The sequence below is a fragment of the Choloepus didactylus genome, chromosome 10 (genome assembly GCF_015220235.1).
Source record: "Choloepus didactylus isolate mChoDid1 chromosome 10, mChoDid1.pri, whole genome shotgun sequence".
NCBI lineage: Eukaryota > Metazoa > Chordata > Mammalia > Pilosa > Megalonychidae > Choloepus > Choloepus didactylus.
The window spans coordinates 82433787-82460121 of record NC_051316.1 but is presented as its reverse complement, the minus strand read 5'-3'; the positions used below and the strand labels follow the sequence as shown (position 1 = coordinate 82460121).

At 42.3% G+C, this 26335-nt stretch overlaps 2 protein-coding genes across 2 annotated transcripts in view; one reads left to right on the top strand and one right to left on the bottom strand.

Moving 5' to 3' along the window:
- CHMP5 (charged multivesicular body protein 5) overlaps positions 1 to 14357 on the bottom strand; it is a 33236-nt gene extending 18879 nt beyond the window's left edge. Inside the window, exons 1-6 of the mRNA XM_037798475.1 lie at positions 14200 to 14357; positions 13312 to 13416; positions 11849 to 11895; positions 10162 to 10255; positions 9961 to 10032; positions 7078 to 7186 (exon numbers count right to left, since the gene is read on the bottom strand). Of these exons, the coding sequence (XP_037654403.1) occupies positions 7078 to 7186; positions 9961 to 10032; positions 10162 to 10255; positions 11849 to 11895; positions 13312 to 13416; positions 14200 to 14268 (496 nt within the window). The 5' untranslated portion in view covers positions 14269 to 14357. The remainder of the gene's footprint in view (positions 1 to 7077; positions 7187 to 9960; positions 10033 to 10161; positions 10256 to 11848; positions 11896 to 13311; positions 13417 to 14199) is intronic.
- An 18-nt stretch (positions 14358 to 14375) lies between these two features.
- Positions 14376 to 23818, top strand: BAG1 (BAG cochaperone 1). Its single transcript, XM_037850778.1, has 8 exons — positions 14376 to 14427; positions 14625 to 14981; positions 16341 to 16469; positions 17704 to 17786; positions 19344 to 19457; positions 21119 to 21226; positions 22049 to 22111; positions 22705 to 23818. The coding sequence occupies exons 1-8, from the start codon at positions 14376 to 14378 to the stop codon at positions 22792 to 22794; spliced, it is 996 nt and encodes a 331-aa protein (XP_037706706.1). The 3' UTR covers positions 22795 to 23818.
- Positions 23819 to 26335: the final 2517 nt, after the last annotated feature.

Sequence of the window (26335 nt, the reverse complement as noted above, 5' to 3'; positions counted from 1 at the left end):
TGTGATTGTGAAAACCTTGTGACTGACATTCCCTTTATCCAGTGTATGGGCAGACAAGTAATAAAATAAAGACAAAAAAAAATAAATAATAGGGGGAAAAGGGATATGGCATGTTTTGCATGTTCTTTTTATTTTTTTCTCTATTTAGAAGTAATGAAAATGTTCTAAAATAGATTGCAGCAATGAATGCACAGCTATATGATGATACTGTAAGCCACTGATTGTATACTTTGGATGGATTATATGGTCTGTGAATATTAAAAAAAAAAAAAAGGAAAAAGACTTGAGTAGCCATTTCTCCAAAGAAAATACACAAATGGCCAATAAATACATAAAAAGATGCTCATCAGGGAAGTACAAATCAAAACCTCAATGAGATACCATCTCACACCCACTAGAATGGCTATTTAAAACGAAACAAAACAAGAAGCACTAAATAAGTGTTGGAGAGGATGTGGAGAAATAGGAACCCTAGTACACTGTTAGTGGGAATGTAAAATGGTGCAGCCACTGTTGAAAACAGTTTGGTGACTCCTTGGGAAAGCTAAATATGGAATTACCATATGACCCAGCAATTCCACTTATTGGTATATACCTAAAAGTACTGAAAGCAAGTACACAAACAAAGACTTGCACACCAATGTTCATGGCAGCATTATAGACAATGGCCAAAAGGTGGAAGCAACTGAAGTGTCCATCAACGGATGAATGGATAAACAAAATGTGGCATATACATACAATGGAATATTATTCAGCCATTTAAGGAATGAAACTTGAAGACATCATTTTGAGTGTAGTAAGCCAAACACAAAAGGACAAATACTGTATTATCTCACAAACATGAAAAAAGCAGAATATGCAAATTCATAATGCCAGAAACTAGAATACAGGTCACCAGGGTGGAGAAGGGGAATGAGGAGTTAATGGTTAATTGGTGAGGAGTTTCTGTTTGGGGTGTGGAAAAGTTTTGGCAATGGATGACGGGGATGGAGTTACAACTTTGTGAATGTAATTAACAACATTGAATTGTATATTTGAAAGGATATAAAAAGAGAAATTTTGGTTTGTTTATAAGTTAACACACAAAAAAAACCCCACCCCATAGAACTGTACATCACAAAGAGTGAACCCTAATTTAAAAAGTAGGCTAAAGTTAACAGCATAATTACAATATTGCTTTATCAATTACAACAAAAATACTACTCTAATGCAAAATGTTAATAAGGAAAACTGTATGTGTTAGAGGGTATGTGGGAACTCTGTACTTTCTGCATAATTTTTCTGTAAACCTACAACTGCTCTAATAAAAAATTTTAATTAAATAAAAAGAAAAAATTAATGGGGGAAAAAGGGTTCTAAGCAAAGATGGAATATGGAGACAGAGAGAAACAAGAAGCAACAACATGATAGTGGAGTCATTCAACACAAAATCCAGTACGGGCTGGTTCTGCCATCTAATTTCATACTAGAAATTGACATCTTTGACACCTCCCTCTTCCTGAACATACAATCAATCATTAAATCCTGTCCATTCAATATTCTAAACAGTTCTTGAATCTGTCTGCTTCTCTCTGTTACTACCACACAAGCCTCAGCCACCATTATCTCTCTCTTTTTTTTTTCCTACCATTATCTCTTATATGGACAACAGCAAAAGCTTCTGGATTCCTCTCCCTGAGGTCACTAAACAAGCCCTTCCAGTTTTTCATGCTAATGCCTACTTGTACTTAAGGCCTCAGACAGAATGCACCTTCCTCAAGAAGAGTCCCATGCCTGCCCCTCACCCCTGCTATGTGCTCTCATGGACCCACACTTCTTTCCCAATACTTTGTGCTCTTGCAATTAATTAATTAATTACTCAAAACAAGCTCTCTGTATTTCTCTCCTTTGCTAGAGGAAAAGCTTCATGAATGCAGGGATCATGTTTGCTTTCTTCAATGCTAAATCCACAGCACCTAATACAGTGCCTGACATATAGCAGAAGTATGCTAAGCATTTGCAAATTACTGCTTCATTTTTTTTTAACTTTTTGTTTTGAAATACTTTCAAACTTACAGTACAGTTACAAAAAGAATACAAAACTCACCCAGAGAACTGCAATATACCCCTACCCCCCACCCTACAGATAGCCAGACGTACCAATTTTATCATTTTGCCACATTTGCCATATCATTCTCTCTATCCACCCACCTATCAATCCATCTATCCAACCATCTATCAACCCGCTCTCTAAACATCTGAGTATAGGCTGTTTACATCATGCTCCTTGAACACTTAATACTGCCATGTACACTTTCTAAAACCAAAGATATTCACTTAAGTAACCACCTTAAGGGAAGTTTTCAAGTTTAAGAAATTTAACACAGATACAAAGATTATAGTTTACATTCCAAGTTTTCCTTATATCCTGATAATGTTTCCTTGAACCTTTTCTCCTCCATCCAGGATCATGAATTGCATTTAATCGTCATTGTTTCTTTAGTTGGTCTTTTCCTTTTGTTTATTTGTGGGACTATATATACAACATAAACTTTTTCATCCCAACCAGTCCCAAGCACAACATTCAATGGGATTAATCACTTTCTCAATACTGTGGTACCCTCACCACCTTCCAACTACTAAAACATCTCCCCAAATAGAAACCCTACACCCATTATGCATTAACTCCCCATTCCCCACAGCCCAGCCCCTGACAACCTGTACTCTAATGTCTGTCTCTGTGACTTGAATATTCTCCAATGTTTTCTTTTTAGTTACCGTGGGGCTTAAATTTAACATCCAAAATCTATAACAACCTTGTTTGCTTTGATACCAACTTCAATAGTAAACACAAACTATTCCTATACCCTTCCATCCCCTAACCTCTATGTAGTTCTTTCACAAATTACACGTGTACCAGTTTGTATATATTATGTCTCCCAGAAAAAGCCATATTCTTTGATGCAATCTTGTGGGGGCAGACATATGCAATAGTGTTGATTAAGTTGGAACCTTTGGATTAGGTTGTTTCCATGGAGATGTGACCCACCCAAATGCAGGTGATAACTCTGATTAGATAATTTCCATGGAGGTGTGACCCCGCCCACTCAGTGAGGGCCTTGATTAGTTTACTAGAGCCCTACATAAGAGCTCAGACAGAAGGTGCTTGCTGCTACAACTTACAGAGACATTTTGAAGATGGCCATTGAAAGCAGAGTTTTGCTGATGCTTTGGAGGTACTAGTCCAGAGTTTTCCCCAAGAGGCTGCCAGACATTTTGGAGAATACCATTTTGAAATGCAACCGGGGAGCAAGCAGACACCAGCCATGTGCCTTCCCAGCTAACAGAGGTTTTCCAGATGCCAATGGCCCTTCTCCAGTGAAGGTACCCTATTGCTGATGCCTTACCTTGGACACCTTATGGCCTTAAGACTGTAACTGTGTAACCAAATAAACTCCCTTTATAAAAGCCCATCCATCTCTGGTGTTTTGCAAATGGCAGCATTAGCAAACTGGAACAACATGCTTGTACATTAAGTCCCAAACCACTGAGTTTTCATTACATTTTATGCATTTGCCTTTTAGACCCCATAGGAAATAAAAAGTGGAGTTATAAACCAAAAATACAATAGTACTGGCATTTATATTCACCCATGTCATTATCCTTCTTGGAGATCTTTATTTCTTTATGCAGCTTTGATATCCTTTCACCCTGCAGAACTCTCTTTAGCATCTCTTAAAGACTGGTCTAGTGGCAACAACAACAACAAAAAACCCTCAGCTTTTGTTTATCTGGGAATATCTTAATCTTTCCCCCATTTTTGAAAGACAGTTTTGCCAGATATAGAATTCTTGGTTGGCAATTTTTTTTTTTTTGCTTTCAGCACTTTAAATAAGTCTTCCCATTGCCATCTTACCTCCCTGGTCTTCGATGAGAAATTGACACTAAACCTTACTGAGCCTCCCATGTATAAGACAGATTGCTTCACTCTTTGGCTTTTAGAATTCTCTCTTTATCTTTGGCATTCAATCATTTGATTATAATATATAGCAGCATGGGTCTATCTGGGTTTATCCTGTTTGGAGTTCACTGAGCATTTTCAATGTGTATATTCATGCCTTTTGTTAAATTTGGGAAGTTTTCACCCATTATTTCTTTGAATATTCTCTCTGCCCCTTTCTTTCTTCTCCTTCTGGGAGTCCCACAATATGCATATTGGTACATTTGATGGTATCCCAGAGGTTCCTCAGTCTCTTCTGTTCACTTTTCTTCCCTCTTTCTTCTTTCTGCTCCTCACACTGCATGTGCCAGTTTGAATGTATTGTGTCCCCCAAATGCCATTATCTTTGCTGTAATCTTGTGTGGGCAGACTTATCAGTTTTGTTAGATTTCTTTGAGTGTCTCTTTGGAATGTGCCCCACCCAGCTGTGGGTGATGACTCTGGATAATTTCCATGGAGGTGTTGCCCTGCCCATTCAGGGTGGGTCTAAATTGATCAGTGGAGCCATATAAATGAGCTGACATAACAGAAGGAACTCAGTGCAGCTGTGAGTGATGTTTACAAGAGGAGCTACAGCTAAGAAGGACACTTTGAAGAAAGCACAGGAGCTGCAGATGAGAGACAGTTTGAAGATGGCCGTTGAAAGCAGACTCTTGCTCCAGAGAAGCTGAGAGAGGACAAATATCGCAAGAGCAACTGAGAGTGACATTTTTGAGGAACTGCAGCCTAGAGAGGAACGTCCTGGGAGGAAGCCATTTTGAAACCAGAACTTCAGGGCAGACGCCAGCCATGTGCCTTCCCAGCTAACGGAGGTTTTCCGGACACCATTGGCCATCCTCCAGTGAAGGTAGCCAATTGCTGATGTGTTACCTTGGACATTTTATGGCCTTAAGACTGTAACTGTGTAACCAAATAAACCCCCTTTTATAAAAGCCAATCCATCTCTGGTGTTTCGCATTCTGGCAGCATTAGCAAACTAGAACACTGCGTGATCTTCTAGTTGTTTTATGTTCAAGTTCTCTGATTCTTTCTTCTGCCTGCTCTAATCTGCTGTTGAATCCCTCTAGGGAATTTTAAATTTCTGTTACTTCAGCTCTGTTTGGTTCCCTTTTATAATTTCCACCTCTCTATTGAAATTCTCTTTGTGTACCTCTATCATTTTCCTGATGTCCTTTGTTGTCCTATAGTCTTTGCCCATGCTTTCCTTTAGCTCTTTTTGCATATTTAGGACCATTTTTTAAAAAAATTCAGTTTTGTTGAGACATATTCACATATTATACAATCATCCATGGTGTCTAATCAACTGTTCACAGTACCATCATATAGTTGTGCACTCATCACCCCAATCTATTTTTGAACATTTTACTTACACCAGAAAGAATCAGAACCAGAATAAAAAATAAAAATAAAAAAGAACACCCAAATCATCTCCCCCTCCCAACCTATTTTTCATTTAGTTTTTGTCCCCATTTATCTACTCATCCATCTATACACTGGATAAAGAGAGTGTGATCCATAAGGTTTTCATAATCACACTGTCACCCCTTGTAATCTACACTGTTATATAATCGTCTTCAAGAGTCAAGGTTACTGGGTTGGAGTTTGGTAGTTTCAGGTATTTACTTTTAGCTATTCCAATACGTTAACATCTAAAAAGTGTTATCTATATACTACGTAAGAATGTCCATCAGAGTGACCTCTCAACCCCATTTGAAATCTCTCAGCCACTGAAGCTTTATTTCGTTTCATTTCACATCCCCGTTTTGTTTAGGACCATTTTAAAAAAATCTTTGTCTCACATATCTCAGGTCTGGTTCTCCTCATTGATAGTTTTAATGCTTTAACAGTCTCCTCTGCCTGGGCAGTCACTTCCTATTTCTTTGTATGACTTGTAATCTTTTGTTGAAACCTGGATATTTTGATATTTTAGTGTGTTATAACTGGAATTTAGACTCTCAGGTGTCTGTTCCTTAAGCTTGTATGCAGCTACTGTTTTGACAGAGCCTTCTATGAATGCCTGGAGCTAACAAAAGAAGGGAAAAAAAGAAAACACCTTCCCCACTCTTTGCAGATCCACCTGTGAAAGTGCTCTCCTTTAGGGCTTAGCCATAAAGTTAATTCAGATAATAGTGCCAGGCCAAAGCACAGGGGTCTCCTTGATCCTTTCTGTGTATGTTTTCTCTTGGACATGTGCACATGGCCCTAGGAATTCCCATTTACATGGTTCCATATGTCTCCTCTTCCCTAGGAAACTTTCCTCACCATTCTGGGCACTGCACTGTATGCCTTATAGACAGCAATCCCTACCCCCAGGCATCATGGCTTGACTGCTCTGTCAAGAGTGTTTTGGAAGACTGTTCTGTGAGCTGCCTTTTACATGCAGGGCAATTTGCGGGACACCAAGTCCCTCAGGCCACCACGAGACAGCCTGGGCAAGACATACATGCACCCAGTACATGTATGAGAGTTACTCAGCTTCCTCCAGAACCAGGACCAGGGAGCCATACTAAGAGCACACGCCGGCTCCATCCTGGGCCAGTGACAGGTGAGAAGAGGCCAACCAGGGTGCTACAAGATCCTACTGCTTTTAAGTATCTTTTTCTTGATTCAGTGCTCACCCTTTTACTGCAGTCCTTTAACTGTTTTCTTTAGTTTTGAGAAAGATGTTCCTTGCTGGTTCTTCAAAGTTTCTTTGGGGAGTTTTGGAGAGCTCTGAAGCTTCTCGCTCTGCCATTGTGAACACGAAGAATCTCAACTACTGTTTCTTATCTGCTTTCCTCTGCTGAGGGAGAGGACTCCAGGTAGGGAAACAAAAAGGAAAACAGCAGGGAAAGGCAGTGCTGGGGACACTATGACTACTAAGCACCAGGTCAGCAGAGGCCTCTTCCTAGACCTTCCTTCAGTGCCTGTCCAGGCCTAAGCTGTTGCCAGAGTGTGCAAGCCTGAGGCAGCTAATTCATAATATTGTTGCCCTGAATGTACCACAAACTAACTCTCAGGGAACAACAGGAATTTTGACTAGCATTTGGGAAAAGTATCAGACAGTTGCTCCTTTCAGACTCTAAAGCTGGGTATATATTGCTTTTCCCATAACTTACCTGCTTCCAGATCATCTTCATCTAAGTCTGGGGTGCCATAACTACGACTCAGAGATTCTTGGATTTCATTTGCATCTTCCATCATATCCTCTAGCTGGTCTTGCAAATCCTATAGAAATTCAAGTGACAGAGTTTTCATTAAATTCTTGCTATTTTCCTGTCTACCCTCCTCCCCTACTCTCTCCACTGAACCTTGGTAATGAGTAATTTTTAAAAGGATAATGTACATAAAATGCCTGGCACATAACCAGCTTTCAATAACTGTCATTTCCCCTCTCTAACCCTAGTCCCTGACTAGCAATGTTTTATTTTGTTAACAACTAAGCAGGTACTCCTTTAAAGGACTGGTTCCAGTAACTCCTGAATGTCTTGTAAAAGAAAGAGAGTTCAAAGAATTATTTAAAATTCACAGGCCCAAAGATTTCCCCTAACAACAACTGGGAATAGCACCAACCCACATAATTTCCCGCTTACTTTTGGTGGTAAAACGTGAACTTAAAAATAAAGAAGAATAGAATTGGTGATACTACATTTGAATTTAAGATGCCTCATGGAAATCCAAAGTCTTTTTAAGACAACAGATGCCCTTTAGCTCTCTATCACAGAAAGTTTACTTGAAATATAAAGTCAAGTAACATCTACACTATCAACACTTTGTTAGTTAATGGAAGGAAGGCGGTAATTGATAAGCAAATTATTCCTGTTGTCAGCTGAAGCCTGACTACATTGTGGAGGCAAAGGTGAAAATCACAGAAACAACTGGGTGGTGTAAAACAGCATACTGGCCCCACCCTGGATGGGGAAACAGAAATGGAATCAGGGTAGGCTTGATATCTGAGACTATATTGGTGAAAATGTTGATTAAAGGTATAAATCATCTGCGAACAAACTTGTGCATAACTGGGAAATGACTGTGAGGCCAGGAATTATGTGAAACCAATCTGAGCAGTAGCACAGAATAATAAAGAGTAGCTGGCAAAATGGTTAGGAGTACAGGCTCTGGAGTCAGACATACCCAAGCTCATTCTTCAGTGAGAAATAATGTCCCTAAGCCTTAATTTCCTCATCTGTAAAAATGGGATTATTAATAGTCATACCTCATAGAGTTATTGAAAAGGATTTACTACAATAATATGTGTATAACACTAACCACCTAATAATATACACATTAGCTTTTATTATTATTACTTCTACCAAGTTAAGGATGTGCAGAACACCCATATGCACTTCATATACTGAAGCTTCACAGAGATGGAAAGTCTAGTGTTGATAATGCAGAAGGTACAAATCAACACCATTTATCCAATTTGAGGTCAACACAAATCATTTAAAAGTGCCTTCCTGGTCTCCAAATCAGAGCACATTTGTTTTTCCACATAAGGGGAAAGGGATAGAAAGTAAAATGGAGAAAAACAATTTTTTAAAAGAAAAAGCTTCACATTTCTGCAATTTCAAGTGGCATTCTACCACATTGCAGACATGTAACATTCTGCTATCTAGAAAGCACTGGTTGAAACAATAATTAAAAGAGAGTGAAAATAACATAGAGTAAGCTAATCAAGTCAAGCTAAACTATAAGTATAATCATCTATGAATAGGATTCCTAGCAACAGATTCTAGGACACAGGAAAAAAACATGCAAAGAAGTAGCAGGTTCAATATTGGATAAACAAACAAAAGCAATGAAAACAAATATAAACATTAAACTAAAAAGAGCATTCATGTGCAGAAACTTAAAAAAGATAGAAACAAAGCTACACACACACAAAGGCAAAATAAAAAATGAGATCTATAACACAATGCACGTTTTATATTTTATGGAAATAAATCTAAAGATAAAATAATAAATATACAATCACGCAAAAACATGAAACACAAAACAGACATACATATACACACCAGAAGAGTTAGGGAAAAAGAGGCTCTCCACCTGTCATGCTGGTAATCTACTGGGACAGGAAAAGGATATTTAGGCAGGGAGACAGACAGACAACCACATGTGAAAAATGGAGAGACATACAAAAAAAAAAAAAAAAAAAAAAAACAAAGATCAAAGTTTCTACTTTGTTCATATCAAACAACTTTAATTAAAACCCAGCGAAACCTAAGCAAAAAATAAAATTCCATTTCATTATATTTTATTACCAAATAGTATTGTACAAATAAGATAAGCATACACAGGACATTATTCTCATCGAACCTCAACTCTGTGTAAGCAGAGACTGGTGGAGAATTAGAAGGATGGCCAAGGACAACCTATGTAGGAGTGCTCAAAAAAGGCAGGGCAGGGGAGGAATGCCTTATCTCTTACTAAAGACAGGCATGGACAGAGAGTACCTCCAGAGAGGCGGGAAAGTGCCTGGTACATAGCAGGTGCTCAAACACCACCTGAATCAGGCAGTACTGCTTTATCTCCTTTAATAGCATCTTGTTCATCCATTCATCAACCAACAAATACTTCCTGAGCACCAACTATGGCCATTGTTCTCGGCCCTGGGGATACAACGGTGAACAAAATTGAATCCCTGCCCTAATGGAAAGAGACACTCATGACAGTCATGGAAGATAGGCAGCAATATCACTATTTTACAATTGAGGAAACAGACTAAAACTCATTAAGTGAGTTAGAAATAATGGCAAATGTTTACTAGGTGCTTTTTATGTGCCAGGCATTGCGCTTTTAGACGCATTAGCTCATTTATGTCAACCTCAGCAACTACGTGTGGTGTTATGATCTTTGCACTAACAATGAGGAAACTGAGGCCTTTGATATCCTTTTCAAAGTTACTCTACTAGTAAACGGCAGGCCTCTGCTCAATCCTTTATCTGTGCTCTTCCCATCACATTCATTTAATTTTTTTAAGAAACCAGTAAACATCTCACCTCGATCTGATCGATTTTCAACTGCTTGTATGCTTTCTTCATTTCTTTTACTCCCACTTTCATAGCATCAACCTACAAAAAGATAAAAGAAAACACAATGTCTTAAGAAGCCATGTTAGTTAAACTGCCTTTTTAAAAACATGGAGACGAGCACAAGAGTAAAAAAAATAAATATCAGGAGAAAAGGTGCTTTGGGAGTACCGTGGTCTTAGTGTCCTTCAGTGACTGGATGGTGTAATTGGCTTGTTCCATGTTAAATGACTGTTGAGCAAGATTGTCCCGCTGCTGTTCATACCTTTTAAAAAGTAAATTGAGAACAGTAAATATGAGCCAGATAGAAATCCTCAGAAAGAAAGTATCTCTAACACTAAGAATTTTCTTTAAACAAATTAAAATTAATGATATACAAAAAAACTTGCCAAAAAATTTAATAACTCTAACATATCATTTTATGCATTCCTCTCCAGTTTTTCCTCTGTGTGTATTTTAATTAGTAATAACACCATTTTCCACTTACTATCAATAGCATTTGCCTTTTTCGATGTTGCTAAGTAGTCTCTATATGAATACTTTATAATGCTCTAGATTATTCCCTTATGATAAATTCCCAAAAGTGGAATCACTAGGGCAAAGGGTAAGACTTTTGAAGGTTCCTCATATGTATAGCTAAACTGCTTTCCCAGTCAAACTAACTTCTTAAAGATAGGTATTATATTTTATTAATCTTGTATTCACAGGGCCCACCTAATATAATGCCCAGTTCTCAAAATATGCTTGATTTTAACAAAGTTTTCTATCAAATTATAATACCACCTCAAAGATATATGTCACCGTGGTTCTTATACAGTATTTGGAAACCATCTAACTAATAGAAGAAATATGGTTAATTCATGATGCAGATAAATGGTGGAATATTATGACTCCATTAAAAAATATAAAATTTCCAAAGAATACTTAAAAGGACAGAAAAATGCTCACGATGTAACGTTAAAGTGAGAGAATAACTTATATATGTATACAACACAATTTCATCTTTCTTCCAAAAAATCATATGTACTCATACATGTATGCACAAAGCAGAGAAAAAGAAACTGGAAGAAAGTACACTGGCATTTTAAAGATAGTTATTTCTGGTATTAGGAATCTATATCAATTTTCTTTTCTTTTGTTCATGTTTATGTATTTTCAAAGTTTCTAAAATGAACATGTGATCCTCTTATTTTAAAAAGTTACTTAAAAGTTGTAAAGCTATCAATTAAGATGATGACAGTTTTATCACACTGTCATCCTGCGAGGCATTATAATTTTTTTTCCAATTTTCACTAAATCTAAAAGGAGAAAGATGGCACCTGACATCTTATAAAAAGTCGTTTTAAAAATAGGAATAGAGAGATCAACAGTTTTTCTAGTTCCTTATTAGTTGACTATCCCTGACCTCTACAACCCTGTAGAGGATCTCATCAGCTGGGCAGCCCACAGCATCAAAGATATACTATTTGGCTTCTGCTCAGACATTGGCATATAGTCAGTCAAAACAAATTAAGGACAATTATATCTATTCTGGTGGAAGGGAACAGATACTCAGGATTCTTAACTTTACAAACAAACAAAAACCAGAAACCAAAATGAGGGAATATGTGGCTAATAGCTACTGAATTGGACAGTGCAAATATAGCACATTTCCATCACAGCAAAAAGTTCTATTGGATGGTGCTGCAACAGACGCTGCTGAACATGAAAGGGGGAAAAGACGGTATATGTAAATGAACATTGTAATCAAATCAAGCATGCTTATACAATTTTATGAAAATCTGAAAGACTGGATGATCATTTTCTCTTCTGGTTAATTAAACCTGTCAGAGGGAAAGAGATTATGTTCACAACTTACATTCGCTTTTGCTTTAAAACCCGCAAGGCTTTCTGTTTGACCATATTCTAGGGGAAAAACAGATTTTAATGAAAAAAAGTAGAAAATATACATATGGTAAAGGAAATCTCCCATATCCTCAAACTTGCATTCTTCAAAGTAGTAAACACAGTGACTCCTGGATTCTGTTATTCCCTTCCCAAGCACAGATATCTCTAAGCCTCAGCTCTATGCGTCAGCTCAGCATCCCAAACTTCAGTGTACTGATCTACTTTCCTTTTTCCCAATGAATATCATCTCTTCTCCCAGCCCCAACAGTGCCCATTTTGTATATTCAGTTGCCTTAAAGAGATTCCCCACTTAAGAGTCCAGCTAACAGCTCAATCTCAACATACTCAAACTCCTCAACTTGTTTTCACTTTGGAAATTACTAATGATGACCCCACCAATCTCTCATTTCTCTAGGTTGAGAACCTTTACATCAAGGCTACCTGTTGTCTCCCATGCAGAGTCATCCCATTAATAATTTTCAGAACTCACTTTCAAATTGATTCCTTTCACCTCATTCTCATGACTACCACCACGGTTTAGGCTTTCATATCAGTCTAGAGGGGCTTTCCTGAGCCTGGTTGCCCTTCATTCTGCGCCATCCAACTAAGATGGCTTGGAAAAGCCACTTGTCACTTTCCTTTCTATATTGTTCCATCATTTTGTTTGTTTCCTCCAATGAGGAAGGAAAAACATATTACCTTACAGAAAATGATAATACCTAACATTTATTGAGTGTTACTATGTGCTAGATACAGTGCTACGTAAGTCACATGAATTACCTCATATAATCCTTACCCTATGAAGTAGACATTATCTCCATTTTACAAATGAGATACTGAGGTCCAATAAGGTTAATTAACTTGCCCCAGGTTACACAGTTAATAAGTTGTGGAGCTGGGAAAAAACAATGTAGTTCTATATCCACAGTTCATGCACTTAAATATAGTACTCTAATTTCCTACCTAACAGAAGAGGAAAACAGGAAGGTAAGTGACTTTATCAAGATCACAACTATTAAATAGTGATAGTGGCAGTATTAGAGCACCGGTCTTTAGAGGCGTCATTCAGTGCTTTTTCCTAGTCTGCCACAGCATCTCCTTAACCAATCTTACTGTACTTACCTAACCTGACCAGCCTGGTAACTCCCTGCTCCTAAGCATGGCCCAACCGTCTTCTCCAGGTTGCCACCTTCTCAGTAGAAGATGCTAATTTCATGTACATGATTCCAGACATGGGATCAGCATCTTCTCCCCTAGCAGGTCAAATCCCAGTCTCCCTCCCTTAGCTGGCTCCCAGGTTTCCTCCCTGGAGGTGTGTTTCCTTCTTACCAGACTGTGGGCACCTCTTCTGTATCCCTCACCAGCCCCTATTTCTATAGGTTGCTCAAGTTAGGCTGTCGCAGCACCTTCTGCAGAACCCTCTATCTGCTTTACCTTTGCAGGACCCTCTCTCATCTTCTTGATCTGATCCTTATACTTCACTAGCTCAGCATCCAGTCGGGAAATCTTTTTGTCAATGGATTCTGCCCTGCTATCCACCTAGGGAGGAAAAAAGAAATCAAAGGCAGTTGATAGCTATTGCAATACACCTACATGGGAAGGGTCAGGGGAGAAGGAGTATGAAAGAAAAACTTTAAAATAAAGGGAAGCATACGGTGAAGGGTAGAAAACAGTGATTCCCAAAAGTGGGGGAGATTCCTAGTCAGAAATATAGAAGGGGGGTGCTTTTATAAACCATACTCCACCCTCAGATTCAAATATGTTGAGAATCACTGGGTTTACTTGATATTTTCCTGGAATGGGAGACTAGTCAAGCTGGGAGCTCAACCAAGAGGGTTGTGAAATGGGCTAGTACCCAGAGTACCCCTGGCTAGGGCTGTAGATCTGGAATCACTCCCTAGGCAGAGGGTGAGTGGTTTAATCTAAAGGCCAGAGTTCTGAATTTTGTGTTACGAGGTATTGGGCAGAGGATATCTAGATGAGAGATATCAGGTGGGTAAGGTCAGCAGTCCAGGGACAAGGGTGGAAGAGAGGTAAGCTATCCGGCTGGACGAAATGGGGAGAGTGCAGGGGCCTAGAGCTGAGTGGAGTGAGGCGATCAAGGCAAGACAGTGGACAGCAGAATGGGTTGGGTGCAGGTAGTGCGAGGTGTGATGGGTCAGGGGCCCATGGATGGCGGCGTCAGTAATGACCTGGGTGAGGGCCCGGGATGCGGTGGAGGGCCCCGGGAACTGGGATGAGGAGTAGGAGTTTCGAGCCCGGGGTAGGCGGGTTCGGGGTGTCAGGGACCCACAGCTGAGTTATATACGATCGAGTGCCTACCGTGCCAATGCAGTCAGTCAGACTGGGCGGCGGGGCCTTGGGTTTCGCTTTCCCAAAAAATCGGTTCATCTTGAGCCGCCGCGATGAAACCCAAACACTAAAGCAAATTCAGAAACGGAAATACCGTCAACCCTGCCTTCGCCTTGACTTCCGGCCCCTCCGTGCGCAAGCGCAATATGCCTGTTGGCTATCCTTTTTTCCGGGTTTTCAGCTCGGCTTTCCCGGGAAGTATCGCGCGAGGAAGTTGGGGGAATGGGGGGCGGAGAGTCCGCGGAGGGCGGGGTCTCGGTGCAGTGAGTGGGGCGGGGCTTCAGATGAGGAAGGTGGGACTTCGCAGGAGCTTTAGTGAAGCAGGGCGGGGCCTGCGGTGGGGGGCGTGGTCCACCGGGAGGGGCGGGGCCGAGAAGCAGCCGGTCGGGTTTGAGCTACGCTACTCTCAGCTCCCGCCCCTGGGCGGTCAAGAAGCGCGGGCCTGGCGGAGCGCGGAGGGGCGCGGAAGCCGCGAGGCCAGGGGGACCGACGGGTTCCCCGGCGCCTCGCCCTTCGGTCGGGCCGCGAGCCGCGCCAGCCAGTACTCCCGGCCGAGCCCGGCCAGCTCCCCTCTCAGCGTCCTCCCAGCCGGAGCGGGGCCAGCGGGCATGACCGATCCACCAGGAGCACCGCCGCCGGCGCTTGCAGGCCGCGAGTAAAGAAAAAAGTACGTCCCCGCGCGACCCGGAGCGAAGAGATGGCGCGGAGCGAGGATAATGCGGCGGCTGGGGTCAACGTGACCGTCACCCACAGTGAGCGTTGGGCGTCTGGGTGGGCGCCGGGTTTGTGGGTTTGGCCAGGTGTCCTCCGGGAGCATGTGTCCTTGTGTCTGTCCTGACGTCCGGAAGTGTGCATTCTTGGGTGTGTCCGTGTGGCCAGCTTTGTCCAGCTCTTGTGTCAGCATGTGGCCATTGTGCGTATTCTGTCCCCACTCGTGTGGTCCTTGGTGTTTTGAGTTTGTCCGTGCTTCACTTCGTGGGCCTAGTTATGTGTTGGTGTGTGTCAGGCTTATTGTATGTGACTGCTGTGTGTCTGGACACCTATGTGTGTGATGGGTTTGGACTTTGTGCCTCGCAGGGTGTTTATTGTTTGAGTGCCTTCTCTGTACTAGACTCTGCATGTCCACCGTGTGAGTGGGCCTTGGGTCACATCGTATACTCTGGACAGGTTCTGGCTCTGCCTACCGTTGAAGTTGACACAGCTAAACAAATTCAATTCACTGGCGAATTGAATCCATGAGGTTTCCTTAGGACCAGCTAGAGGAGACCAGAGCCTTGGAACCAGGGTTCTAGATCCTGGAGTTCTGAGTGACCTTGCAGTGTCTTCTTTCCAGGCCTCTGATTTCTTCTCTGAGTTGGTAACCCCTACTCCCTCTGACTTCACCAGGCTGTTGGGAGGCTCTAGGCTTGATGGAATGCACTGGATACAGGCTACCTCTCTCACTCTCCATACCTGGAAAAGAGCTGGCACCTCTGGTCTAAGAAGAAATTCACTGTTGTTTTGAGTTTTTTCATTCATTTGTCTGTTTACCAAGCCTAACCATGTGCCAGGTGTGCCCAGTGGGAGAGACTTGAGGGAAAAAGAGTCCCTTGCCCATTCTAGGAAGGGACCCAAGACCAGTACAGTACACTGCATGGGGCAGTCAGGTCCCAGAAGACAGGATGGCTTGTACTGAGAAGTGTGGGCTATGGAATCAGATAGATCTCGGGTTGAGTTCCACGTCCACCAATTGCGTCTCCATAGGCAAGTACTTATCTGGACTGAACAGTTTGTTTATATGTGAAGTAGAGAATATAGATAGTACCTACCTCATGGGGTGGTTCTGAGGATTAAATAATATGATGCATGAAATGAAACTAGTACAGCTCCTTATGCATAAGTGCTCAAAATGTTAATCATTATCATTACTATTCTTATCTATTAAAACAAAGGAAACAAAAATCCTTGAGCAGGTCACCAGAGGAAAGCTGGGCAGATGGGAACAGGCCCTTTGGAGTAGGTCACATATGAGCTGGACCTTGAAAGCTGGGTAAATAAATGTAATAAAGTATCAGCCTATATTGATTTATGTGAAAGAGTCCTCTTCATCTAACACTTTTCTTTTTTACCAGGCAATGAAAAGCATGACCTTCATGTTACCCCACAGCAGGGCTGCAGTGAACCGGTTGTCCAAGACCTGGCCCAGGTTGTCGAAGAGACCACAGGGGTTCCACTGCCTTTTCAGAAACTCATATTTAAGGGTAGGCATTTCTCTTCCAGCTTTGAGCCTTTGTGGCTAAAGGGCAGGTTTAAAACTGCTAACCTCATTTCGTGGTAACTCACCTTTCAAACTGGGACAAATTAATTTTTTTCGTTTTTTTATTGGTTCATTCCTTCAACAAATATTTATTGAAGACCTACTATGTACTGGACATTTTCAAACATTTGGACACTTGATGTTGGCAGAAATATCACCATTTTTGATGGAGCACAGTGGGCAATCTTCCCTGGCTAGATTAGATCTTCATCCCATTATATGCCCACATGGTCAGCATCTTCCACTACCTACTTCTGCATAATATATACTGAAATTATTATTAAATAATTGTTCTTTTAGTTGCTTAACATTTCTGCCAGAATAACAAACTCCATGAGAAAGTTTGCTATGTTTCTGGTACCTACCACAGTGTAGACACAGAGAAGGTGGTAAATGAACTTAATAAGAGCTTGAATATGGCAGAGCCAGTGGGTGATGCTGATTTCTACCAGGACCCACTTCTTGCCACCCCCGTTTTCTGCCTTCCCATTCCCATGGAAGCCCATTATACTGATATGTGATGGGAGTAGATTTATCACATTTGGTGCATTTTTATTTATTTATACTTCATAGTACAACTTCTTGTCCTTTTAAAAACATTTTATCTCCGATTATAAAGGCAATATTAGTTCGTGATTCAAACTAGAGGAAAGCAAAAAGAAGAAAATGTTCCCTTGGATTAGATCCTTCATAATATTTTAATACATTTCTGTCCAGTTTTTTCCTCTCATTTTTGTTTTATTGACAAAACTGGGATTGTATGGATTATAGAGTTTTTATGACATTTTTTCTTAAAACACTGAGTCGTCAACATTCACCATGGCACTGAAGTTTCCTGAAAAAATAAGCTTTAATGTCTACAGAGGATTCTGTTTTATGTATGTGTTACAGCATTTAACCAGTCCCCTATTCCTGAATATTTGGGCTATTTCCAGTTTCTCACTACACTGAATGTTAATGTATAATAGCTATTATGTAGGCACATGTCCAGTTACTTGCTTAGGATAAATATCTACAAGCAAAATTACTAAGTCAAGACACCCTCTAAAAAGGTTTGGCCAATTTATCATCTTTTTATTAGTAAAGACAATTGTCTATTTTTTGCACCCTTGCTGAAATCTATTTCATTGTTTATTGTGCGATCGTTACAACTCAGCATACCTTGCTTTTCCTTTCAGGAAAATCTCTGAAGGAAATGGAGCAGCCATTGTCAGCACTTGGAATACAAAATGGTTGCAGGGTCATGTTGATTGGGAAAAAGGTAAATTGCTTTTTCCACCAGAATTCCTCAGAATCAAATGACTAAAGTCTTTTATGCATGTTTCGCTTTAGAAGGCCAAATTGGGGATCCATGTTCTGCATTGGTGAAATGCCTCTCTCTAAACGACTGCAGTCTGTTTGTTCAATGGTTGCCAGTTTTGTTGTTCTTGTTTTTCCAGCCCCTACTCTGTTTGTTAGGGCTTTTGCTCTGAATTAGGAGTGGTCGTACTGGCTCTATAAAGTGGCTTTTGTCTTGGTGATAGAATCTCAGTCTCATTAAGATGGTGCCTGAGACAGGCCTTACTCACTTGGAGTGGGATTTGCAAGAGAGTATTTTATTATAATAAACCTGTAGATTTTTAAGGTTCATACCCTGTAGAAATTTCAAGAGGCTTTTCACCTTCAGCCACCCTCTTTGCTGAAAGATTCAGACTAAAAAAATTGAAGGAGAAAAAGAGCTAGGAGTTTGGTGAGGTCATTGGTATCAGCTGAAATCCGTAGCCCCTGAAGTGATGAGAGGGCTATAGTCAGCCCTGCATTGTGACACAATAGAATTGTTGGTCATATGAAGTCCCCTTATCTTGAAAGAGCTGGCTGGTTCAGGGTGGAGAGAGGGCAGAGATTAGCAAAGTAGAGGCAAAGAAAATAGTAGTTCAGACTTTGTGCTCCTGGGGGCCTGGGGCTCCAGAGATGGCCTCAAAGAGGAATGAACATTTTGGGATAGTATCACAAAACAGGAAGTTGTTGGCCCTGACTACAATCTGTCCAGGTGAGAGAAGGAAAAATATTCTAGATTTCTTGCTTAAGGGTCAGAGGGAATAGTGGTGGGCAGTGGGAAGAACCCAAGGGTTGAATTGAAGAAGCTATAGGATCCCCAGTTGGAGCCATCTGGGGGTTTGTGGAGCAAAGTCTGAATTCAAATCTCAGCTCTGCCTGTCTTGGGCTGTGTAACCTTAGGTTACTTTACAACATTAAATCTCAGTTTCATTATCTGTAAAACATTACCTCCCTCATAGGGTCATGATAAGGCTTAAAAAAATAATACAGGTATAAAGTGTTTAGGGTAGTGCCTGGCATGTAGGGAGTGCACAATAAAAGTATCCATCATTATCATCACAGTCATCATCATCATATTAAATGGGAGAACTCAGTTGGAGGGTGACATTTAGGAATTTCATTTAAAGAAATAGAATTCTGCCCATCCTAACATTCTGAATTCCTCACAGCTGTCACTGTAATTTGTTCACCCTCCAGGCTTCAGTCTGGCTGTAGATGACAGCCCCAGGCTGAGGCTGAATCTGGCACTTGGATTGGCTTCATTCTCTGAACCCAAGCTGCCAAGGCCCTTGCCAGCATGTTTATCTTCTGTCTAGTCTAGAGTCTTTGTAGATAGAAAACCTCCATGCATAACCCATAGGCTTGCATTCCAAGAAGCAGCCAAGTTAAGACCATTCTTTCTAGTGAAGTGGTTTAGCCCAATTTTGATCAGATTTTTTTTCCTGACACAAGCTACTGTTCTTTGTGATGATTGACTTTATTTTACTCTTAAACAATTTAGAACAGTCCAGAGGAAGAGGCTGAATTAAAGAAATTGAAAGATTTGGAGGAGTCTGTGGAGAAGATAGCTAACCAACTGGAAGGGCTGAATAAAGAACTCACTGGAATCCAGCAGGTAACTCTTTGTAGATTTTGATTTTCTATCTTCCATAAGAATTTTGTGGGTTTTACAACTAGGCAGTATAACGTAGTTACAAGGGCAGGCTTTGCAGTCAGACTCCCTGGGTTCAGGTCCTGGCTCCACTCTTTCTAACTAATACTGTGGCCAAGTTTCTCTTTGTCTCAAGTTTCCTCATCTGAAAAAGGAAATAGTGGTGGTATGCCCCTCTTAGGGTTTTTGTGAGGATTAAATAATAGTTTGAGCCTGACATATACTAAGTGCATTTTGAGTGTTGTTGTCAGACCCCAGCCAGCATCCACTTGGGCTCACTGAGAGCTCCGGCTGTGCTGGGATTGTGTATTGTCTGAAATATGACAGTTACCTTCTCTTGGTCCAAGCTGTTTTTGTATGTTTAACAAGGCAAAGCATATTTTGTTGATTCATGGAAGGTCCCAGTTGAGCATGATCTTTGTGGAGGGTCATCCTATTCAGTGCTTTATTTTAGTGATAGGATAATAAAACCCAGCGAGGGTAGAACAGCCCAAGACAACACATTTCTTTCTTCTCCCTCTAAAATTTTCTAACATTAATAGGTATGTGTGTATGTGCTTTCCTTACAAAAATAATACATGTTGATTGTACAAAAGTTTTAAATAAACAGGCACTAACATGGAAAATAAAAATTATCCATAAAGCCCTGGCTCAAAGACAACCATTAATAAAACCTGGAATATATTTTCCGTCTTAAAAAAAAAAAAATTGGTATAATGTTAATGTATACTTTGCAAACTGCTCTGTTTTTATTGGATGACAATTGAACATTTTCCTATGCTGTTAAAAATGATCATGCTTTTCAAAGCTTGTATATTTCATCAAATATGAATGTATCATAGCTTACCTAACCAATTCCTTATTGTTCATTACCTAACATTGTTATTTTTCCATTATGCATAATGCTTCTTTGAATGTCCTTAGCATGAATTTTTTTTTTTTTTTTTTTATCATTTCTGATTGTCTTTATAGAGTAAATTCTTCTAGTAAGAATTACTGGTAATATTTAAAGCTTTTGCTCCACATAGTCAAATCTGCAACTATAGCTCTTGGCTTTGATAAATATCTTCAGAGATCCCTGCTATTTACCTCTTGTTACCAACTAACTGGTCATTAGGCCAAACAATGTGAATAAACAGCAAGACAATTTAATAAAAATAATATAAGTACTGTCATTTGTTAGCAAATGCCTATGTCAGGAATTATGATAAGCCTTTACATATATTCCCCTTATCCTCACAGTAACCCTCTGAGATATAGGTATCATAATCTCCATTTTACAAATGAGAACACTGAAGCACAAGTAGGTTAAGTAACTTGCTCAAGATCAGTAAATGGCAGCCCGATTTCAAATGCCTGTCAGACTCTAAGGCTGTGATCTTAACCTCTGTCCTTTGTACAGTTATGCATGTGTGACAGGTGGCTTCACTGGAGCCAGGTGTCAGGAGGCATTTGCAGTCCCAGTGGGCCACATGAAACAGAGTGGCCTGCAGCCTGGGACAATTCTTTCTGTGCTGATGATGTCAGGGGAATGTGGACTCAGGATGTGGGAGCTTTATCATTTCCTTGGCCTGGGATACTCCAACAGCCTCACTAACCCTGGCTAATGCCCTATTCCTCCACAGGGTTTTCTGGCCAAGGATTTGCAAGCTGAAGCTCTTGCCAAACTTGATAGGCGAGTAAAAGCAACAATCGAGCAGTTTATGAAGATCTTGGAAGAGATTGACACACTGGTAAGTACATATTCAACTGAAAAGAACCCAGTTTTCTTAGGTTATGTTTCGGTCAGCTTCACTTTCTCAGTAATGCACTCATATTGCCTGAGAAAAACCATCAACCTGAGGATATTGAGCAGCTATTGATATACCAGGTCCTTGGTAAATACAAAGAGAGAGAAGACAGTTCCTGACTTCTAAGCACTCACGTCTCCACCAACCAAAGGCTATTGTCACTTTCATTTATGTATGTTAATAGCATCTTTAATCCTTATGAAACTGGGACCCAAATGGTTCAGTCTCATGTCATAGTCAAAGGAACACAGGGCTTCACGTTCCCTGTTAACTCATGTGACTTACATTCTACTGAGCTTGTCACCTGGACAGAATTCTATCTGACCCAGAGCTTGTGAGGCCATTGGGAATCAATGGCTCCATGGTCCCTCATAGTAATTACTATTCCTTGATAGTAATGGTATCTCTAGCCTGATGCATCATTCTTAAGGGTAAACTCTGTGCTTGGGATTTGCTACTTTTCTTACCACAGTGAGCTCATGGTCTGTCCAAAGCATAGTACCCGTATGTAGGAAACAATGAAACAAACTCTGTGTTACTGCTCAGTTTCTATGGCTCAGACACTGAGAACAAAGGGATCTTTTATAAGGGTGAGAGCAATGGGAAGGGCCATGTCCGATACAGACCCAGGGCAGCACTTCCTGAAGATGCACATATCTCAGTCACATCGATGTCATGTGACCTGTTTGGGACATTGTGGGTGTTTGACATTTTCTCAAGTTACTTTCACTGGGGATTTTTATGTGTCAATATATTCTTCCATAGGTTCTGCCGGAAAATTTCAAAGACAGTAGACTGAAAAGGAAGGGATTGGTGCAAAAGGTTCAGGTGAGTTGTGTCAGAGAGCATTACAAGGTGTAATGTGTGTGTGTGTTTGAGTGTTTATCAGTTTACAGTAGGGTAAAGTAGAAGTGTATGTGGCATGGGCTTTTTTGGATGTTGTTTCTTTCTCAGCATGAGCCCAAAGTATCAGACAGGAGCCTCTTTCATGTCCCTGTAATCATATTTGAATTTATAAGGGAGGGAAATGACTGGAGAACAGGTGGGGCTGCCAATTACACAATTCCAGGAAGCCCCATTCATGTAGAATGCAATATATACTCTGTGTGTGTGTGTGTGTGTGTGTGTGTGTATACAGTGTACAATATTTGCAGTTGCAGCAGCCCTGAGTTTGGGCTTCCTTTTCTCACCACCTTTTGGGGGGATGTTGGCCTAGAGCATTGTCAGAAATCCTGGTCCCATGCTCCCCTCTACCTCCCTGTCCTCTTAAAACCTAGGCCAGCTGCCCATTTCCATCCCTGTCCTGCTTGTTTTGAATCAGTCACCCACTGGATCCCCAGAATAGCTGAGCAAAGAGCCTTGAGTGGGCAGTGGTTGGCCAGCCTTAGGTGGGTCCTCACTGCCCCACATTTATCTTTTAGGCATTCCTAGCTGAGTGTGACACAGTGGAGCAGAGCATCTGCCAAGAGACAGAACAGCTTCAGTCTACAAACTTGGCCCTGGCTGAGTGAGGTGAGGAAGCGGGTAGGGGCTGTGCTGCCCTGAAGAATAGCAACACCAGCTTGGTCCACTCTGGAATAGAAGTTGCCTGATTTCTCCAGGGCTGCTGGGGACAAAGACCAATTGCCAACGTCCTGCTCTGAACACCTGTTCTCAATGAAAAATTATTGTCTTTGCAAATTTAAGTAGAGCGCCTGTTTTTTCTTTTTCTGTCTTTATGTGGCTGTGCTCTCCAGCTGTCCATCTTGTCTGGAGAGGGCTTCTTCTGCCCGAGTTTTCCCAGCTCTTTTGACTTTGAGTACTTTCTTTGGGCTAGTAAGAACTCTTGTCCTGGGTTATTTCTGGGTTTATAGGCCACCCTGATCTTTAGATACATCAGGGTTTTTTTGCCCTTGTGATCCTATAGTCCACAGATGTCAAACCAGAATCACTAAGAGGCTGTGTTGAGTCAGGAATGTTGGGAATGGCTTGGAACAGGTGTTCATCCCACATGTAGTTCATGTTTTCCAATCAGCTCTTCAGGTTGTTGGTTCATAGACCCTGTTTCATCCTTCATTGACCCTGCTCAGCCACAAGCCATGAGATCTCAGGGGGCATTCCTGGGGTGGGGCCTGTGGTTGATGTAGGGACTTCTTTGGACTCCCTACCAAATCTCCAGAAGACTACAACCCAGATTGATTATCTGCTTGAAACCAGGCCAGAACCATGGCTTAGGATGAGCAGAGATTGGAGCCAGAACAGAGAGAGCAGGAAGGTGGTGAAGCCAGCCATGAACTTCCCAAGAGTGACGTGTGCTTCATTCAAGGACACAGGGACGTTTCTGCTAACTGTACCCTTCTGGGATCTGTATTTCCTTCAAAGTTGTTCCTGTCCTGTTTTGTGACCCTTTTCCCCTCATTGTTATTAAAAAACAGGTTTAGCATCCATCAGCAAGCAGAAGTGTTTAACTTTTTTTTTAGTTGGTGAGGTATGATCAGGAAAAGCTTTTTCTGGTTCTAGTTGTAATTTATTTAATAAAGTCCTGAGTAGCTTGGAGTGCTAGGAGTCTAGACTTTCTTTCTATTCTTTAGTACAGTATCCAGGGCACAGCTTCCCAATGGACTACTCTGAGACTGACCTGTTTGTCAGAGAGGGATTCACTGGAGTCCTGGGAATTTGGGACTGGATGGGTAGAACCTAGGAAGAGCTGATAGTAATGGAAGACAAATGAATGAGGCTTAAAGCTTGATCCACCCCACTCCCAGCTTTGATCAGAGCAGTTCAGTATTTATCATTTTTATATACTACTGGTATGGCTTTGGGTAAGTTTCCCCACCTTAAATATTGATATAATAGCACTTCATCTGATGCGTTTATGCATATCATACACTTAACAAAATGAGGGAGTAGAGCGTGTGTTCAGAAAAATGTTGCTGCATTTGGATTCCACACTAAAGTTTGTTAGAATAGGTTCCAGTGCTTGAAGAACAGATTTGGAAACCTCTGATTTGGCTCATCTCCCTCATTTAAAAATAAAAAAATTGAAGAAACTTTTGATAAATTATGCATAAGAACATTGAATACATTTGTACAGGAAAATTTTATAATACAATCTAGTAAAATGGAAGTCTGCGGGTGACTGAGCTTGTACCTCGGCTTACCAGGCCTGGGCCAGGGGACCTGATATCACCCCCTGGGGAGGGTAGTAGGTACGGGCGTTAGTGCCCTCTGCAGCCCCCCCGAGCCTGGGGAGCGAGGTCAAGGCAGCTCCCTTTTCCTCACCCAAAATGTCACGGGCAGGGGAGGCTTGCCGGAGGGAACCGCCTTTCTCCCAACCGCCCTTTCCCCACTTCCTTATCTTACCCGCACACTCCCCTGTGCCAAGGCAACTCCTGCCACCGCCAGCGCGCATGCACCGTGGCCAGAACAACTCCCGCCCGCTGCAACGGCTCCTGCGTCCTCTCAGAACCAATCCTAGCCCCTCTCCCTTCAGTATTGCCATTTAAGGCTACTTCACCTCCTTTCCAGCCCTACCCTTCTTACCAGCCTATATAACCTGTGATCACCCCTGAATAAATCTCTTTGGCGCATACTCCTACTGGATGAAGAGTGTCTTGTCCTTATCGCCGCCCTCCACACCTTGCACGCCCCCCGCCGAGGACCTGGCCAAGTCCTCCGCCTCGCCCTCGCCTCCGGGAAAGAGCCCCCGCCGCCGGTACCCTTTAAGCAGCCCCGAGAGCTGAGGGCTTCGCTACCGGCCGCCACTCCCCCCAGAAGCAGTAACCGCGACCGCAACTGGTGCCCCGTGTGAGGGAGCGTCTCCACACAACAGTTCGGCAGGTCGCCCGCTCGCCCGGACGCCTCTCCAGCTTCCCGTTTCCTCGCCTGCAAGGTAAGGGCCGCCTCTCCTTCGCCGCTTCCGGAGCCGTGGGAGGTTCACTGCTCCGAAGCCGCTCCTCCCTTCCCCCACGCTCTCTTCGTCCGGTGGGAGTGTGCGCCAAGGAGAGCTCTCTTCGTCCTCTTGTATGCGCACTTCTATGACCCCCGTTCCTCCTAACGCTCTCCCTCTTCCCCTCCATTACTTTGCTGTGGTTCTTTGTATCTTTGTTTCCTCATTTGGCGCCGTGTGCCTCTTTGCAACCGCCCCCCCCCCGACTACTCCCGTTGCCAAAGGGCACTGCTTTCCGCTCTCGCCGTCTCCTTCGGCCTCGCGGCCACAGTTTATCTCATTCTCTCTGCTCGGTAAACAACCCCCCCTCCTCCCCCCTCAGCTATGGGTAATCGTCTATCTACGTGCCAGGCACCTCAAGTTCGTGCTCTAGCGGGTCTCCTAGACACGCATCGCTGTAAAGTGTCTGTTCGGCAACTGCAGGTATACTGGGACCTCCTGCTGCCCTTTAACCCATGGCTCACCACTTGCCATCTTTGGGACCCTGTTACTTATGATCGTCTTATTGATCGAGTCACCAACGCCATGGAACATGAGAGCAAGCGCTTCCCTCCCGGCTTGCTCCCCACCTTGATAACCATCCGCTCCTGCCTTCAGGGCTCCCTCCCCCCTGATCGAGGCCCCGTTAATTCCAAGGAGGCCCTATCAACCCAGCCAACAGATTCAGATAGCGATACTAATTCAAATCATGACTCGGACACGGAGTCCTTAGTCGAGCAGATTAACAACGCGCTCGAGGTGACTCCCAAAAAGCAAAATAACATTGCGCCACGCCAAGATGGCGAACTTCCTCCTTCTTTTTCCATCGAGGGGAGGAAATGCTCCGGCGATGACATCAGCCCTAAGCTGGGCCGGAAACCGTGTACGCTTTACCCCGCCCTTCCACAGGGCGGAGCTGATCCACCATCTTGTGTCTTAGCCACGCCCACCGCGCCGCCATCTTGCGACGCTTGGGGCCTCCCACTCCCGCCTCCCCCTTCGGCGAGCTCCCCCTCGGAGCCGCTACCGGCAGCTGCCGCCGCTCCTCCCACCCTGCTGACTAACAACCCCTGGCTGCCTTCTACACCTCAAAGCAACCCTTGGGGCAACGCTCCCCCTACCCCCACTCCCGCGCCAAGCCCTCT